The 19,446-nt window shown below is 40.6% G+C and overlaps 3 protein-coding genes across 6 annotated transcripts; 1 reads left to right on the plus strand and 2 right to left on the minus strand.

The window, feature by feature from the left end:
• Positions 1-32: 32 nt before the first annotated feature.
• On the minus strand, positions 33-8,787 carry LOC109627636 (mitochondrial adenyl nucleotide antiporter SLC25A24-like). Of its 3 annotated transcripts, XM_020084332.2 has the most exons (12): positions 8,490-8,787; positions 6,989-7,204; positions 5,257-5,380; positions 5,061-5,148; positions 4,385-4,496; positions 4,103-4,261; positions 3,848-4,000; positions 2,786-2,899; positions 2,483-2,650; positions 2,246-2,393; positions 829-1,011; positions 33-451 (listed from the first exon to the last, which is right to left on the minus strand). In XM_020084332.2, the coding sequence occupies exons 2-12, from the start codon at positions 7,181-7,183 to the stop codon at positions 441-443; spliced, it is 1,455 nt and encodes a 484-aa protein (XP_019939891.1). In that variant the 5' UTR covers positions 7,184-7,204; positions 8,490-8,787; the 3' UTR covers positions 33-440. The 3 variants fall into 3 exon arrangements, with proteins under 3 accessions (XP_019939891.1, XP_019939889.1, XP_019939890.1); XM_020084330.2 differs by having other exon boundaries at positions 33-1,011; XM_020084331.2 differs by lacking the exon at positions 8,490-8,787 and adding an exon at positions 8,231-8,476 and having other exon boundaries at positions 33-1,011.
• Positions 8,788-9,749: 962 nt separating this feature from the next.
• On the plus strand, positions 9,750-11,701 carry LOC109627638 (regulator of G-protein signaling 5). Its single transcript, XM_020084335.2, has 5 exons — positions 9,750-9,930; positions 10,023-10,079; positions 10,171-10,223; positions 11,140-11,303; positions 11,403-11,701. Exons 1-5 carry the CDS (start codon positions 9,887-9,889, stop codon positions 11,568-11,570), a joined length of 486 nt encoding a protein of 161 aa, XP_019939894.1. The 5' UTR covers positions 9,750-9,886; the 3' UTR covers positions 11,571-11,701.
• Positions 11,702-12,386: 685 nt separating this feature from the next.
• c8h19orf53 (chromosome 8 C19orf53 homolog) lies at positions 12,387-14,879 on the minus strand. 2 transcript variants are annotated; one of them, XM_069530608.1, is made up of 4 exons: positions 14,609-14,838; positions 14,442-14,512; positions 13,427-13,482; positions 12,387-13,333 (listed from the first exon to the last, which is right to left on the minus strand). In XM_069530608.1, exons 2-4 carry the CDS (start codon positions 14,488-14,490, stop codon positions 13,187-13,189), a joined length of 252 nt encoding a protein of 83 aa, XP_069386709.1. In that variant the 5' UTR covers positions 14,491-14,512; positions 14,609-14,838; the 3' UTR covers positions 12,387-13,186. The 2 variants fall into 2 exon arrangements, with proteins under 2 accessions (XP_069386709.1, XP_019939895.1); XM_020084336.2 differs by lacking the exon at positions 14,442-14,512 and having other exon boundaries at positions 14,722-14,879.
• Positions 14,880-19,446: the final 4,567 nt, after the last annotated feature.

Genomic DNA, 19,446 nt, shown 5'->3' on the forward strand with positions numbered 1-19,446 from the left:
ACATACATCTGTAAAATGAAATGGAGACAAAGTTGCAATAAAAAAAAAAGCAGCACCATGCATGCATTTATTTGCACCTCCCATAATAAATACTGACACATCCAAACAGTTCTTTGGCATTAACATTTTTTTTTCTTGTTGTTCTATCATACAGGTTGTTAAAACTGCACTACTTGAACATACAGTTTATTAAAATACTACATGGCACTGGACCCTAATGTGTTTTTCAAACATAACAGAACAAACAAATCTCTTTGTAAAGGGATAAATTATATAACATGAGCATTTTACATTAACCCCTGTTGTGTTGTACTTTAATATTTGTAACATCTGTTTAAGACATGTCAATCAAAGTTCTGGCTCAAACTTGCCAGACTGCAGAGACTTCCACTTGCAGAACAGGAAATTGGATCAGTCCTCCCACCAGTCCTTTATCGTCTCTATATATCACCTAGGAGAAAAAATAATGTAACATGGCTTCTGACATGGCTCCTGTTTGTTCTCAAGCAAGTTCATGCAAGTTTCCATCTGTCCAAGTTAATACAGTAGCAGGAGGCTGGTAGGTTAGCTTTCACTCAGCTGCTGACATGCACTGTAATGCAGTACATCACACTTCTTCACAGCAGCTGCCACTGCAGGTGTGATGTGGTCCATCCATTCCATGTTTGATTTCCATCCTGTGATTTTCAACCTGAAAAGTCAAATCTTTCATCCACCGTCAAGGCCCATTTCCTCATGCACTGCCAACATGTCTGTGCGTGCACGTAGATAAAACCCACGCACAAGTCAGCATTCTTTTCTACCCTTTCCCCTTCCCTGCCCTCCTACCCTCGATGTCCACTCCCAGGATGATCCTCGTGTATTCGTAGACAACGTAGGACACAGTGACAGCAGGAATGACCTTCAGCAGGTTGGGGGAAATTCCTCTATAAAGTCCAGTGACGCCCTCCTGAGTAACAATGTTTTGAAGCAACGCCAACATGGAGGGTTTTGGGGTTCCCTTCTCTAAAGCTGAGGAGAAAGAAAACGACCTTCACCAACTCATTGTGCTCTCTCACTTCATGTAACTCTGCAAATGTGGTGTGTACCGTGTTCTTTGCAGGAAATGGATCTGTTATGATGCTGTTGCTAAACATTTTCCAAAGCATATCATGCATTGAATGTGACACTGGAAACAGTGGTTTAACAAAAAGTCCACATACTTTGCTTCTCAGCATTCAACCACATCTCATTATATTAGTTAAACACATCATGTGCTCTTCCTGAGGAGATGGAGTTGAGTTAGGAGCAAGTTGAAAGCTCCAAAATCTTGAGTAAAATTTTATTCTCATAAATAATAATTTCAGTTTTAGATGGATTTCACACTTGTTCATTGAACTCTGACAAAGGCCTGCAGCTTAAGAAGTCAGATTTACCTTGATTATTGTTTTGAAAGAATTACATCAGGGTCACATCATATGTTGTTTGTACATTCGGTGATACCCCAGCATTCAAAGCAATTCAGCCGCAGAACAGCAACATTTTTAATGCAAGGAACAACCACTCATCTGTCATCTTAACTCCAGGTCCACAAATCAGCTTCCAACCACATCTCATGGACTTTAGATGTGGTTAAAAGCCCTAGTTAAAAATCAGCAAGTGGACCATTAGGTCAAACTACTGTTTCTTTCCACAGTTTGCATATTGTTGCACATTGTTTGATTGAATTTCCAACAAACACCTCTGGATAAGTTGCTTTTCAGGAGAAACTTTAGGCAAATTGTCTCTAATATGCGTTTGCCTTTATTGCACAGTTTGGGAGGAAGCAAATAGGAAAGCGAGAGGGGGCATGATATGCAATAAAGGTCTAAGGTCAGAATTAAATCATGGAGGCTGTGGTTATGTTTTATGCACTGTAACCATTCACTGAAAATAAACTCTTGGCTCACTTGGAGCTAGGGAATCAAAATTAATAGCCTGTGGTGAATATTGTTATAAAGTCATAATTGGAGGGAACATTTTGGCAATTTTCTTTATCAATAGTTTCAGTTTTCAACATCAACATGCGTCTTTGTACATGCAGAGACAAATTAAAGAACAAGCCTGGACAAATGAATGGTGTTCATCGCTCCAGTAGAGCTCAGAGACTTAGAGAATAAATACCCATGAGCACTGAAGCTTCTCTGGTGGCTCTACACTTAAGTTTGACAACATTTTGGATTTGTCTTTATCTGTCAACCTGTCTGTATATTAGAATGACCCTTACCCTGTGCCTGCATTCGGGTGCGGATCAGAGCCAGTGGGTAACTTGCTAGCTGTCCACAGGTACTGGAGACAGCACCGCAGCCGACCAGCACCATGACCCCTGGGTCGGCCAGACCTCTGTTCCTGTTCAGCCAGGCAAACTTCAGAGTCTGAGGGACAACGAGAGCGAGAAGACGATAAAACGCTGAGGAGAAACAGGAAGTGTTGTGAGGGCTGTGCGCTATCGTGTCTCTCTAACCTCATAGACAGCCAGGTCAATGCCAGCGTAGGGGACAATGCTCAGCAGGTTGGGTATGTAACCCTTGTAGAAGGCTGTGAAACCTTCCCTCTGGAGGATCTGTTTGGCACAGTCTGCGATTCCTGAGAACTGGCCCGTGTTTCTCAGTGTGAGACGAGTTTTCAGCACCTGTAGGGAACACAAAGAAGGAGGGAGAGAAAGAGAAAAGAAGTCAAGCGTTTTCCTGGTCATTCATGCAAAGCAGGAGGTGTATTTCCTTCATCCTATATGAACATTCTTATAAGTATATTACCCAGATATTACCTCCATTGGGTAGATGGCCGTTTGTGCTGTAGCTCCTGCAAGAGAGCCGGCAACAAACCTCTCATGAATCCTCAGAGTTCTTGTTTCATTGCTGCCACGCATCAAATTCTTAATCTATGCAGAGTTAAAGCAACAAGACTAAATTAATCATAATTTGAGCAAGTAGTAAAAACATGAAGATGGAGTGTTGTTAAAAGACAGAGTCAAACATTTTGTGGAACACATTCAGTTTTTTTTCGTTTTCTTGCAGAGACTTGGATAATAGGCTGTTTATAAAGATGGATGCATCTTGATCGCCTCATGGCTTTATTTTATAATATTCTGTAATTTGTATACACCTTTGTATCTGTATAGTTTTAATGTATTCTCTTCGAATGAAATGAGCTATATAAATAAAATTGCCACAGCCATAAACCCCGCCTCTTCTATGTTAGTGAAATGAGAAAAATGAAATCACACGTCGAATAACATTTTCTCAAACATGGTTTCTGTTTAGTTATCACACTGCTGTATGTTCAAGTGTTCATGTTTCTTATAAGTTTGTTTTAATTAGTTAATTGAAGCTATATAAACGGGCTAAAAAGTTATGATTTACAGCTGAGACTGACTCGTGATGGGTTGATTGCATGTATTAGGGAGACCTTGATCCCGCAGCTCCACACCACCAACACTACTGTGCAGACTTTGGCTGCAAATAACATCAAAAGTGTAAGATGACAGCACCTGTATCAGGGACATTTTAGCTTCATTTTTGTGCAATGGAAGGGAGTGGAGACGCATCGTCCCTCGTTGTAAACGGTCTCTGCTGGTAATAGTGGAAATCAGCTAACCTGGCTCAGTCTACCTCCAACATTTAATAATTTAAATTTTGAATCAAATCTTTTCATCCATTCAAAACCCAAAGAAAAAAAAAATGCTGTTGTTTCAGTGGCTTTTATGTGCTAGGATATTTGTTGGCTGGGAGCAGGAACTTCCTGGAGTCTTTTGGCTGATCTGAGGTTGCAAGACAACTAGAAGAACCTGTAGAAAATTACAGCTTCAAGCTGCTGCTGTCTGCTTCACCTGCTCATAGGCTGTGAACTTGATTGCAGTCTCTGGGGCAATTTTGAGAACATTGATTCCGTTGCCCCTCCACAACGACCGCAGTCCCCCTTCTTTCACCATGTACTGAAAACTGTTTAGCACGTTCCCTGTAAAGACAAAGGAACCATGGACCTGGAAGAGCAGAGCAGGAAGGTTATCACAGAAACATGTCAAACAAAGGTAGTAACTCATGAGTGATTAATTCGTAAAAGATCGTAATTGTCCCCAACCGACCTGTCGAAATACTTTGAGACGGTCCAAGGGGGCGGTTCCAGTTCGTGATACAGATCCAGCCATGGCTCCGGCCATCAGCTGCCGCCACACATACCCAGACTTCTTCTCTTCCTCTGAAAATTCATCTGGGACTGTCAGCTGCTCACCTATATCCAACATCTACTGAGGTTATGGTGGTTGGAATAAGAGTGACAATGAGAAAAAGGAGAGTAAACAGAAAGAGTTGAGCACACAAAAGTTTTTTTTTTGAAAGTGTGTATGTTCGAGTGTGTGTCCCCTCACCATCGAACGTTTCCAGTAGCGGGCCACGTCTTCCATATTAGTGATGGGCTTAAACAGGAAGTAGTCTCGCCACTCATTCCAGTCAATTGTCATGGTACCATCCTTGTCAATACTGGGTGACAAACAGTTAAACAAACGTGGAACATTGTGTTTTTCATAGCAGAAAGTAGCAACATTAAGTAGACACACAGATTAAAGAAGGCAGGAACAATAGTTTGCTCTTGTTTCACGGGGAGGAGGAGTCCTTTAATGGTTGGCAGTGCAACAATGTATGAGAAGACGCTTCTTAGACACAAAAGTAGGAAATGCAGCACTGACTGTAACCATGAGAGCAAATACTGAGCCCTGAAGACGCAGTTCAGCGAGGTGCAGGTGCAGGAAATCATGAAAGTCATGACCTGCTTTTATTAAACAATTATAATCCAGGGTTTGATTGTCAGAGTAATCACCATGATTGCAACACCTCTCTGGCTACATCAGCCAGATGAAGGCGCTGTGTGTCTTTTGCATTCAGAAATACTGAGAGTTTGATAAATCATATCAGGACACACAGCTCAGATCTGTGTGATGTATAAAAAGATGTCTAATCTCACTGAATATATAGTAACCATCGGAGAGGATTACTAAAAGGAAGTGGAGTTCATTTTCTCAAATTGTGTTTACAAGACTGACAAACCGTAGTAGAATCTTGGTGGCGTCCTCGAGACTGATGTCCACACCGATGGTGCGTAGACAGTGCTGGATCTCCGCTGCATCAACCTGACCTGCAAACATCCACCAATCACAAACAGTGAGAAGTGACTGAATATGGACATTCGAAGTGACAGTGAAATGATTTATCATTTCCAGTGAGTTCATAGATGCATACAGACCATCATTATTCCTGTCCAGTCTGCTGAACATGAGTTTGAGCTGTTTTTCATGGGTGCGGAGATACTGTGTGAACTCTTCAAAGTCCAGTACTCCATCATGGTTGGTGTCCCCGGTCTGGACAATCTGAAAGCGGAGGACAGCCAAGTCAATGAGAAAGAAGGTCTGGACACAACATCAGTTAATTTCAAGATTGGTTGCAAACATAAAGGCTGTATGGATCAGAGTCTGAAACCCAAATACGCTTCTATCATAGAGTTCAGAGAGATGCTTGGCCTCTCTCTCTCTCACTGGCAGCTGCAGCAGGATCCTCACTGGTAACATCAGACATAATATCATGTAGACATGTAAAATATCAGCTTTATTGTATTATTTTACATCTATGATTAATTCTTAAATATATGAGAGCAACAAATACAACACATGTGACCCTGACTGCTTCGAAATACATCAAGATCAAGGTTACACTCACAGTTTGCTGTCTAAACCTCGACCTTGCCATCTGTTGGACAAATATTGCTACAGCATGTTGTGTATTTGAAGAATGACCTACATTATACACTTTATTATCATATAATTAAAGAATACAACACATACCGATGTTACAAAAACAAAAAGTGATTTCATGCTGTAATATAAAATCGCTACACCTCTTATTTATCAGCCAGCTGGTATCTTGTGTTTGTGGCAGTTGTTTATGAGAAGTTATTTAGGAGGCTTTGCTAGTTTATCACAGCATAAACATTGAATTAATATTATTTAAAATGCACATTGAACAAACAGTCTCTATTTTACAGTGGCAGAAAGAGTGGATAAACAAATCAAATATTCAGAATCTCATTTATCATACTAACATACTAAACAAAGCTAATCTTCTAACTATAATCAAATCATATTACTGGAATATTATCAGAAATATATATGTAAAAGATGTGGAATAAAAACTAAATATAAATGCAGATTGTTTCAATGAGAATTATATTCAAATAAGAAAGAAAAGTGTGTCACTTTGGACAGTGATCTATATGTGAAAAACTGTGAGACCGAGAGAAAGGTTACCATTCTCATCTTACAAAGACCTACTGCTTGTACCAAAATAGATGCCATGCTGTGCTTTACATACCCCCCCACACTCACACTCCACACACACGCCACACACAAAGTGAAAAGAAGAAGAAACATGTGAGAAAGTGACAGTGAATCTTCTTGGTGATCCACACACTTCTTTCCAAAACAGACACAGACAGACGGAGCACAGAGAAACAGACTGTGTGTATTCACAATAAAGGTTTGCTGTTGATGTCTTTGGCTCCTGCTGAAGTCTGAGGACATTTTACATAAGGAAATATCTCACAGCCTCCATGTAAGATGTGGAGAAGAGATGAGAGGAAATCTCTGTTAACACACTCTCCTCCACTCTCTTTTACTGATTCACACACACACACACACGCATGTGTACAACAGTACAGGTTAAGTTTTTACAATGGCCCTGTCACCAGTCTAGCAACAAATGACTGCAAACAAACCATTTGGTTTGTTAAAAGAGTGTGTCACTATCTTTATGCAAACACAGTTTAAGTAAAGGTTGGTTAGTCGGTCTGTCGGGAGCCTTGACCCTGAGGAGTATTTTAATACCTTAATGTTAACAACTGTACTTTTTAAATGTGAATGTAGCACCCACAGCCCTCATACTGTGTATGTCACTGCACAATATCAAACAAACAGGTGTCCTACCCTCTCAAAGGAGCCTCTGGAAAGCCCTCGGCCTGCCAGCCCTGTCCGCAGCTCAAAGATGTCGATGTGTCCATCTTTGTTGAGGTCCAGCTGATCAAACAGCTCGGCATAGCTCTTCTCCCTGTCATGGTCTGGACCAGGGGATTCACCGTCTTGGCAGTGAACCCGAAGGAACCAAGTCCGTCGGGCTCCCATAACTGCTGCCACTGGTTTCAGCTGATGGGATATACATGTAGGGGCATCAGTGTAATCACGATACAACACAAGGCATAAATTACAACTTATTGAGCCTTGGAACATTTACTTAGTTGGTCAAAAAACTGGTGCCTACATTACCCATCATGCAATTTGAACGCCACCCCAACACCTATCCCACACCAATTTGTTCAAATCATCGACTGTACGTAAAGATGGATGACAAGACAAATCCCAAAAGTGAAGCCAAAGCATCTCGATTCCCATCTGGTGGCTGGCTGCAGTTTGGGTCATAAACCCTGCCTCCTCCGTGTCAGTGGATGGGACATGGACGAAGTCAAAGTAAATGTCAAATGAATTTTTCTAAAATATGGTTTGAGTCATTTTAGGTAATCTTTTTTAAACTGATGTTTGTTGTGATAATGTGATAATTTTTCCAGTAAGTTTATGAAAATGAACGGGGTGAAACATCATGATTGACACTTGAGACTAATTCACGATTGGTCGAGTGTGTGTCGGCAGAACTAATGCAGCATACCATGGTTTCAAATGTGCAAGATGGCAGTATTCAAATCCGAGATATTATATATTCAGTTTTAAACAGTGAGAGGAAGTGGAGACGCGTCGTCCATCTTTATGTACAGTCTATGGTTCAGACATTCAGGTGTGTTATGCTAGTAGCAGCTGATGTGAAGTCACAGCCTCAGAGATAAGGCCACACCACCTCACCTCGATGTCCTCACAACATTCACTTCTTTTTTTAATTAACTCATGTGACATGACATGAGGCAACTGTGCAGCTCCCTCTAGTGCCACAAATGGCTTTCTGCAACCTGTATCCCCACATGCAATAAAAACAAACAGACCTCCTTTAAGAGACGAGGAAACCAAATAATGATTCTGCTTCTGATTCTATTTTTGTCTTTTCTCACACATTCCTCCTAAGTAATTATTGATGACTGACCACAGACAGTTGCCTCATGATCACAACACATGTTGTCACCAGTAAAGACCCAGGTCACACTGTATATGCAGCGGTGTACCTACCTGAACCCCACAGTCCACCGGGGCACCACAGTTTATTAGAATTAGTTGAGTTGTATCAACAGGTTCGATCCAAAGGCTCAGATCTCATGCAGCTTGTTTCTTAGTTTTCTGAGCTGCAGCTGTCTCTGTGTCCACCTTCTCAACCACCATTTAAAACACTCACAACGTGTCAAGCAGCTGCGTTTACTGCTCGAACAGAATGAGAATGTCCCGTCTCAGGGATTATATAGCTTCACCAGACTAAACCACAGTGACTCACTGTTTATCTCCAGACAGACCCGCAGCCCATGGTCGGACACAGAGGATCAGGATCAGGAGCGCAGCGCGTCTGGAGCCCAGTGAACTGGATCCGTCCTGAGACCAGGTCTGAGCCCGACGAGCAGCAGCTTCCTCTGGATCCCGATCCAGCGGCTCCAGCAGAGTGTGTGTCCGTGTTTACACTGTAGACTGAATATAAACAGGTCCACACCGTGGATCGCTCCGTGTCCTGGATCCCACTGACATTAAGACTGAGGAAGCAGGAAGCGACAGCCCTCAAGCTTGTAGAGCGTGTGTGTGTGTGCTAATGCTAATAAATAATTTCCATCTGTGCACATACATCAGTCTGCACAGTTGAGGTCAAACATCCAAGCAAAAGAACAAGAGGAACAGAGGTCATACCTCCACCAAGGCCCAACAGCCCCCTTAAATTTAATCAAGCTGCACCACATACACACTGAGATATCAGTAATGTGCCTGATCGCCCTCTCACAATTTTCGAGAAAGTGATTAAAGAACATTCCTGTCAGTCTGCACCAAATACAGTTTTTTACTTGACCTATGTCCCATCCTTCCACTTAGTTTTGTGGAAATCTGTTCAGTGGTTTTTGTGCAATCCTGCTGAAAAACAAACAAATCAACCAACAAACATTTGGACAGAGGTGAAAAAATGTAATGCACAAAAATAAATGGAGGGGGCTTTGAATTATAAATATGCAGCAAACAAACAAACGAACAGAGGAATAGTGAAGATCATAAAAATTAATATTGAATATTGGGGATTTTATCACCATGTACAAAAAGTAAAAACAATTATACATTTACATGTATATTTGTCATAATAAAACAAGAAAAAACAAGAGAGTTGGGAAAAGGTGGAGAAAAAAGCATTGCTGTTATTGCAGAGGAGCTTCATTTAATGAACTTTATTTTGTCTTATCTCCTCCATCATTATAAAACACAATCTTGCCATCCCTGCAGTTGTGTGATTCCGGTGCCCACCTGCTGCTCCCTCATCACTTCATTCTCCTGTGATGAACTCTAAAGGTTTGTAATGATCCCTGACCACACACAGACTACAAGTCCCCTTGCTTTAATTATCCTATTGTGTATGCTGACTTGATTTGTATGTCCATGTTGACAGAGCTACGTAGACAGCGATTATGGACAACAGCTCCCCCATTCAGCTGCTGTCACCTCTTTTCAGCTCCCCTCTCTGCACCTGCTGGACAGGAGCAGATTCATGCCCTAGATAACATCCAAGGAGACTATTTAACAGCAGCACCAGTCTGGGATGTGGACAGATAGAAGAAAACTATGTAAGATCACTTTCTGTGAACTTACACAGCTTTGTCTCTTCATTTTCTCTTTGTCGGTTTTCTAAGACCTAAGAGCTCGATGTGTAAAGGACTCTCCTCCCTGCCCTCCTCATGCCTGGAGAAGTAAGTATTTGACACGGTCTTCATAGTTTGTATTATGAAGTGTTTTGTGCAGAGCCTGGTGTGATTTTCTTGTGTCTGTCTGTGTGTCTCAGGGCAAAAGAGATGCGGGTGATGTTCAGCCATCTGGCTGAGACACACCACAAGCTAAAGTAAACCTACTGACATCTGTAATTCAAATATAACATGAATCCAGTCACAGTGAAGCAGAATTTTGACCGTTTCTGTGTTTTCTCTTCTCAGGGTTCAGGATGGAAAAACTCTTCAGGACCTGGAAACTCTGCTAAACAGCAAAGGTAAGACACAGTCTGTTTGTTAAAGTTTATTACTTCTGAAGTGAGTTCATGCACCAGTTCCTTAGACAGGTCACAGTAGGTGAAGCCCAGAGAGCACATATTATCCAAGGCTAATTGGCCACTTAATCACCATATTGCATATGGAGATCAGATGCATAAACCATGTGTATAGAATTATTCTACAAACTGCTCACATTAAACACAGGGGAAATGTTCAGTCTCTGATATACCTGAACGGAATAGTTGTTACCATACTGCAACCGAATATAGATAAAAAAATATTCATTTTGATTCATAAAATCTAATTCATCATCTGGATCCACACCAAATTCACCTGCTCATACATATTAGCACTCTACAGATGTCAGATTTGTCTTAAAGAGCGCTGCATTATTTTGTGAGATATTCACAAAAATGTCAAAAATAATCCTCAACAAGCAAAAAAAAGGCCTGATCTGGATTCGCACCGACCTTTAATGGGTTATCTCCTGACCCACACCCTTCCACCAAATTTAGTGGTAATCTTGATTTTATTTGTAATGTAGAAACAAACCACTAAAAAACAGACAAGGGTGAAAAGCTACATATCTGGCTTCACTGGGCCTCACAGTAAACTTTTAAACTTTTAACGGGGTAAAGTGGCTTTACAATTATGTTGATAAGAAAAATAGTAATATTTTGGTATTTTCCTACATCTTTAAAGAAAATTTCAATGACAACCACATTGTTGCTTCTAAGGCTGAATTGGCCGTGGCTCACTGGAATTGTACCCTGAGACTATGGACCCGGGGGGCGGAGAGAAACTGATGTGAAGTTGAAATTTTTAGGAAATATGTAGCTTGAGTTGCTGGCGAACAGGTTGTCTTTCTGTCCTGTCTCATCGTCCTCTCCATGCTTTCACTCATCTCTCCATCAGGAGGTCTGCAGGCGTTTCGTGGGTTCCTGCGTTCAGAGTTCAGTGAGGAGAACCTGGAGTTCTGGCTGGCGTGTCAGAACTACGGGGTTTTGCCCTCAAACTTGCAAAAGACCAAGGCCAGCGGCATCTACAGCCAGTTTATCAACCCTGATGCACCACAGGAGGTTGGTGGAAAGGAGAATGTGATATACGAGGAAGTTATGGCAAAGAGATTGACAGATATCCCTGAATATTCATGATCTTCTTCTGATAACCTGCTCTAGGTAAACCTGGACTCAGAGACCCGTGAAGCTCTGCTGAGTGTGATGGACTCTCCATGTGCTGACACGTTCAAGAAGGCACAGCAGACGATCTACAACCTGATGGCTAAAGACTCCTTCCCTCGCTTCCAGCGCTCTCACCACTGGGTAGAGGCCATTAAGGCTTTTTAAAGATTCACTGTTAACTATTACAAACTTGCTTTAGAAATAAGTGCTGCTGGACATGTTGACTGTATTTGATCATTAATTTCAACAGGCAGCTTGTTGTGATTGTTGTTCTTATTAGTGTTGTAGTAACACACTGTTACATTCAGGAAGTCTCTGTGGCAACACTGTGGTTAATGTAAGCAGGGTTAAAAAACAGACACCTCATAACTATGACGCTGAAATGTAGATGTAACTATATTGTGCCTGTGGATTACATGAGGTTCAAGTGACACAAAGGATTTTAATAAATCCCTTATAAAAGTTTGGTATTTAATTGTATTATTTTTTATACACACTGTATATTAGCTATATTCTATATTCAAAATCCCTCTGACACAGGCTTCGAAAGGTTTACTGGCTGAGAGAACTAAAGAAAACATGTACTGCAAATACACACAGCTTCACCAAATACAGACACGTGTTGCAAGTAGCTCAGATTAGGGCAATAAAACAATATTAGGAATTACCGCAATATACTTTCCATCAATAGCGAAGAAACTGTATAAGGTTAGTTTCAATATATTATTTATGTATAGTGTAAAGACAGTGAGGAGGTTAAACAAATTAATCTACCTGAGATTTTATCAAGTGTTCGTCATTCTGTACTCTAATAATGTGACATTTATTGCAATAACTATCAATATCGACTGATATGAACAATTCTTTCTTGATATACGTTTTTGCCATATCATCCAGCCCAAGCTCAGAAGACAAGTACTTCCAGGGGACACAAGAAATGTCCTCTCTACCAAAAATGTAACACTATTTTTGATAATCGTGGAAGATCTCAAAATATCTTTAATTCAAATACACCATACAAAAAATTGCATTGCATTTACTAAAGCTCTGCATTCCGACAGCTCATGTAAAGTGTATGAGGATTAACAGATAGAAAATAAAATCTTTTGGCAGACTTTTATAATTTATGTCCTGAAAAAATCAAATCAGATGATCAGACTTCCTGCACGTGATCTGGATGTATTCAATCATCCGGCATTTATTTCCACGTCATATTTCCACCATGATCACAACAGATGCTCTCAATATCATTCAATATTTACAGGAACGATAAGTGATGGCTGGAATTTACTCTTGAACATTTTCAAATCATTAGGTTCTATACAGCAAGCTGATATAAGACTGTGACTCCCTGCTCCTTCTCAAACATTATGTTCCGCCCACATTGTTCTTAGAGAGCCGTCATTCTCACTTGCCTCATTTATTTTCTGTGTAGTGACGGCTATACGAAAAATGTGAATGTAATTACAAAAATAAAATTGAAGGTTTGTTGTGTTCATTCTGTTTTAATCCTTACTGTGAATATATAAGTCCTGTGGTGCCCCCAAATGGCCATTAATGTAATATCCATGGCCCAGTGATCCATTTTATTCAAAAATGTCGTCTTTTAAATTTGTCTTGTTGTGACTTTGACAAGAATCTGTCCAGGTCCACCTCTGATTTCTTCTAAAAGCCTGAAGAACATTTGAAAATTACTGCAGCTCACTGATGCTTCATCTCAGTCCTTCGGATTTTAACACCATCAGGTTCCGGTCAGCAGGTGTGAGGTGGTGTATCTGGTCCTATTTAGAACTGGTTCCTGGCCGGACTGCTCCTGGTTTGGCTTTAACTTCAGCCCCTTTAACCACACTCAGCGGCTTATGCAGGGAGGTGCTGGCCTTGTGGGTCACCTCCATCTCAATCTTGTTCCTGATGGCAACTTCAAGACACTTCAGGGAAAAGTAAAGTTGATGTTAAGAGTTATCTGTAGAGCTCACGGATAACATTCAGACTGCTGTCACTTTTCTGTTACTTCTTCTCACCTTCTTCAGTTTCTGCTGCTGAACCACTTGAGTCTTCTTAGGTGCAATGGTCCTCCCTTTATGAAGGCAAAAACATTAAATCACATACACATTTCAAAATGCCATCACAAACAGTTAAATGAAATGAAATGATAAACATACATTTTGAAATTCTGTCTTAAACCAGATAGGCTAGAAATGCAATAATACATTGAATACCGCGTTAAGATTATATTTTACTCTTATCGACCACTCAAAGTGCTTTACAGTACAAGTCACACTCACACATTCATGCAGCTCTTCCATACATAAGGCTGTTTCTATCTGCAATCATCAATGTGACCCCACAACTCTTTGTGTTATATATATTTTACATGGTTTACAAGCATTCCATATTGGACACTTCAGCATGGAGCCCGGGACCATCTGGTTAGTGGATGACATGCCTCCTGGGCCACAGCCGCCCACCAAGGCCTCTACTGATTTTAAACTATCATCAGATACACTGAAAACTGGTTTATCATCAAAGCATGTTCTGCTTTATAACTTGTGTTTGTCATTTAACCATTGATAGTGTCTTCCTTGAGGTTAAGTTATAGTAATATTCGCTACATATAAAAAACATATACCGTATTAAGAGAAGCATTTTGGTGTGCTTTTTCATTCCTTATTTGTTTTAGCTAAGGTACCCTAAAAAATTGTAAATGAGAGTATACTTAGTTTTTAATTGTTTTTTTCTAAAAGGCTCATAATCGTAGTGCGGTTCAAACAGATACAGAGTATCAGACATTAAGTATAAATATACATATATATATATTTATTTGGTTTGAAGATTGATAACATGTCCTGAGTGAGGGTTGTGGTTTAAAAGACAAGCACCTGATAAACAGCAATTTTTTAACAAATCTGAGGATCACTGTGTTTAGACAATTCATCTTCAATATTTGTTTACACATTGGACTTTATTTTGCCATGAATTAAATCTAAACTGTCATTCTTGGTATTGTTTTGTTTCCCAGCAACATGTCTAACACACCTTGAAGCAACGACAGCAGGGAGCAGCTAACATGTGAGTTTAAAGCCATGTCCGTATGAAGGTAGAGCGATCTAATGGAAGGATTGAGTTCAGTCACTTCAGTGTTTACTGCTGTAAACACACTTTAGAGGGAGAATCATAACATGAAGTATCTGCTGCACACTGACTCGAGTCGCAACGTGTTTCCATGCAGGTCACATGTGGACGCTTTGGGACTGGAACTGGTTTCCACGTGTTTACAGCAGCTCAGAGAACAACGGGAGACATGCCGGAGTCCTACCTCCTTTCTTCGGCCCTTTCTGTTTGCTCTGGTGAGGCTTCTTGGAGCCTCCAGGCCGCTGAGCTTTAAACTTCTGTGATCCTTGAGCCATGTTTGCTAACCGGAAGTACACAAGGCGATTCTTCTTCTCCAGCTTCCCTCCGATGGGCAGGCTTCATCCTCGCTTTTTGCATTACCGCCATCTACTGCATGAAGCACGGATCTCCACCAAAGGGCCATCAGTCCCCTTGTGAAACCACACTTAATTCACTAGATCTGTTTTATTTTTTATAAATCGAGATCCATGATGATTATCATCCTGAGAAATTGATGAAATGTTGAATCTCACACTTTTAAAACAGTGTAAAAAAAATCCTGGATCCACATCTAAATTTAATGGATCCTTATTTAGGTCATGCCGCACACCTCCACACAGTTTCATGGAAATTAGTTGAGTAGTTTTTGCATAATCCTGCTGACAAACAAACAAATGAGAACAGCTCTATAGCTGAGGCAATAACATGTTGGACAGAGACACAAACAAGTCTTTTCACTGTGGTTTTATTTTTTTTTAACTGTATTGATGTGAAAGAGAAATCTCTTGATTCATGACCGCACTTTACAGCATTATATTCATTTACATATATATAAAAAAAATCCAGTTTTGAACTATTTCCACATGTTAAAAAATTAAACCCAAAACGAGTGATTATCAATAACAACAATAACATACTTGCACTTAAAGAGGCCATCTGAACTACACTCCTTCCATGGTAATCGCAGGCCATACTAACCATCTGATAATTCACAAGTACCTGCTCTGATCAAATCAAGGTGGAAAATACCTGGCGAGCAGCGTTACGTTTTGGCACCTGATTATTCGTCACGTGTTGGGCTTCTCAAGGGGACATTGGTGAAACATCTTTTTTAAACACAGTACAATAATGCTGCTTCTTCATAAGCATGGTGTAAAAACATGAGCAGAATGCAAACACAATTCAACTGCAACCCAATGTCACACACTCGCCTGAATGTAGGCTACTTTGGCAAAAACTAAAAGCAGAGCCACAAATTATTTATCACTTTGGGTTCAAGACACAATCATGGATAATTTCAGTTCCGGGTTTGTTGCTTTTTTTTTTTCCTGCAATCTGTCAATCTGCTCTGCTGCTGCAGCCTGGCACGTTCAGTGCATATGTTCATGCGGTTCAGTGTTTGAGTCTGTGCAAGCAGACGGAGAGGTAGTGTGTATGGTTGAGGAGGCCTCCCCAGTGTTGTGTACTAATGGCCTAGTCACTAGGAGTCACAATGTCATGAAATAAAAAACAACAAAGCACAAGCCAAACAGTTAGAATCATGATGTACAGACAAAAACAAAAATCTCATACTTCTTCAAAGTTTTAGAAAGAAATAAAATGCGGCTGGACTGACGTCCACAGAGTTGCTACATATGTCGGGAACGCTAGCTAACATTGTCCCCCAAAATGTGTGACTTCTTAAAACTGTACAAAACAAAAGCAAGATAATTCAAATGCACAAGTGTCTTTTCTGCTTGTGTGTGACAAACCAGCATCTTTGTGAGTTGAGGTTCAATGGGTGGAAAGAGGAGAAACAAAGACGGATGAGGATGAAGATGAGGGAAGGAGGAAGCTTATATTACAGCATTTTAAAGATATGGATGATGAAACTGGATACTGCAATTGTCATCATGACATTAAGTTTGTTTTTAGGGGGTTTTCTCTGTAGAGAGATGGATTTGTGTATCTGCAACATCTTTGAACAATTAAACAGAGTGATGAAGTTGACAAAGCTGGTGTGAGCTCAGTGAAGGGACGTTAGGAAGGTAGACCGGCCCAACCTGTGACACCAGTCTCATTAAACTGAGAAATCCAAACAATGGTCAGACAGTACATTAGTAGTAGACGTGTGCATTAGTATCCTGGACTTGAGTTTTATGTAGGTTCTGATCCTCCAGGCTATATTTACAGATATTAGCATAGTTTAGCTGAAATAAGAGGAACTATCAACAGTTAGATGTATTGCAGGTAATGTAAGCAACATGATTTGACAAGGAAGAAGAATGTGTAGTTGAGGACTGGTTTTCTGGATGTCCAACCTTCTACATGTTGTCACCAGTGATGGGTAACAATTTAATGATTATATTGTAACTTCATTTGATGACGTACTGGCACAGTACTGCGGCATGTGCTGCAATTTTCTGTCCCAAAATAACACGAGGCCAACACAGACCAGACAGGCACTCTGTTTTTTGTGTCCGAACCTGAGCGCAATGTTTTCCCCAATTACAGGCATGATCAGCGTTAAAATACATCTAATAGCCCAACCAACGTGATTGAAACCGACCTGAACCCAGATTTTTTTGACTTAACCTGAGCCGACTCATTGGGCATCGTAGATAATGATCAGAAACAATGATTCTCTTCAAATCAACTCATTACAAGGATACTAGTGTATGTAAATCCACTAACTGAGAATTGTCCAGATTTCTCTGACTATGATGAGATGATGGCGCGATACAAGTCAGGGTAGGATTAGGAAGGACTGAGGGTCTGCAGTCTCTCCTGCTCGCTTCAGTGAGCTGTACTGGTGCTGCACCTGTAAGGCAGTGAGCAGTGCGGGCCCTGTGACATTCAGTACAGCCAGTAGGTGTGTCCCGTAAAGAGATTGACATTTACGGGACTTTGGCCATAACTGCAGGAACTCAGCACACACCTTTCACAAACACACACAAAAAACGTGTGTATGACACGAGAACCTGAACACAGTCAGTCTGCGTCTTAAAGTTCATAACAGTCTACTGTTTATGGGTAAATACAAAGTCAGTGTCAGGTTTTTAGACTGGATGCTGCAACTGTAAAGTGTCAATGCTGGCACATGATGAGGGTAGGGCTGCAATTATTACTGACTTTCTGTGTTAAAGTTTGAATTTTGTTTTATTCATTAAGTGATCATCTAGTGTATCTAATTCCCCAGAGGTCGTAGTGACATTCAAAAATTTGGTTATTTGTCCCTGCAATAGTTTGGTCCCAACAATTATTTTCCATTTACAGTGATAGAACAGTCAGAAATATTCACAATTCTGGATTTTGAACCAGTGATCAGTCATTTTCTAAAAAAGACTAGCTTATATGATTTATATATTACGATTTTAAACTGTTTATTTTTCTGTTTCAACACTACAAAAATCTGATAAACCTCAACATTATGAGGCTTCGCTCCCTTTTATTCTTGTTTTTAATCCTGATCTGCCATTGGGAAGATCAAGATGTGAAAGTCACGGCTGACAGGAATACAAATGCAGAGAACCCCAACGCCCCGGCCACACTGGGTGCATGTGACAGCCGCTTCTCGTGAGTCTGATGTTCACACAGGGAACACGTCTGCTGCAGAGCTGCTATGTGAGGTTTTTGGTATGATCACTGTATTTCCTTTAATAAAGTAGCCTAAGTACTCATCTATAAGCCGGGACACCTCTGTATGAAGCCGTGCATCTTCCTCTCCTACAATAACGAATGGACTCAGTCAACACAGACACTACAGTGCTTTTACTTTGAAAAAGGCAAAGGAAGTGTTGCAAATATTTACGTTGTGACATTCCTCAGACATTGATACTGTGGTGAAAGATAATTTTCACTGTTATTTTATATTTGGCTGTGGGACACTCGGTGCACGGCAAAAATAGGTGAGACCCCGACTCTCTAAAAGAGCAGCGTGGCTCACACGGCAGTGTGGACGCTTTAACCTGATAACTTTGGCGGCGAAATGAAAAGCAAGATGTTTTACGACGCACACGCATCCAGTGTGGCCCGGCCGTTAGTGTCTTCAGCTGCCCATGGCACCTGACCTCATCGAGGAGTCTTGTGGGCTGAAACGCAATCTGGAGTTAAAGAGCATTCCAGTTATGGGGAGGAATGAATGCAAATAGTTTAAATACATTCTGAACTGAGCACAAAGGCAAGAAGTGAGTGAGTGTCTGAAGTCTGCTGATCACAGCCCCTGACTGAAGCCAGTTCATCTGCGTTGAATAGTACATTCTGATTGTTGACGGATTCACGCCTAGTTTTCTGATGTGGTCACAGAGATTTCTGCGGACAGCAGTTTGGAAAACACCCCACGAATCTTTGAGGAATAGTTCACCCCAGAATAAAGATACAAGGTTGTTCCTCATGTTTCTGATGTTTGAGCGAATTCACAACTGTTCGGCCTTAAATTTCCCTTTTAAACATCTGACTAACTGATCTTTTAAAATATCTCTTTGGAAAGACGAAGTAAGAACATCTGTATCTATATGACACTTTCATAAACTCTCCTCTTGATATATGTCAACGCTGAGGGTCTTTACACCAGCATTAAAATATATTTTAACCTTTTATCACCTTATTAAGTTGGTAGACATGTAAGCCAACTATCGTTGCTGACGTAGGCTGTGGACACAGACAGCATAAACATTTGAGAAGTATTGATTATGTCCAAATGAAAACTGTGATTCCAAAATTTAGTGTCCAACGCCTGAGAGATAAACCTTGTTCCTTTAATTAATATCTACGACCACTATAATAAATACTGAACTTCAACAGTGATATTTCAGGCTTCAAAACCAAAACAATGAGCTGAAAGAAGCTAAAAACAAAAGAGCTGAGGTAACTCCATAGTCTGGTGAAGGTTTTCTGTGGGTCAATCACTGAGTTTCACCACTGAAACAGATTATTGCAGCTACAAGTAGCT

Source organism: Paralichthys olivaceus, chromosome 8 (assembly GCF_024713975.1).
Source record: "Paralichthys olivaceus isolate ysfri-2021 chromosome 8, ASM2471397v2, whole genome shotgun sequence".
In the NCBI taxonomy this organism is placed as follows: domain Eukaryota; kingdom Metazoa; phylum Chordata; class Actinopteri; order Pleuronectiformes; family Paralichthyidae; genus Paralichthys; species Paralichthys olivaceus.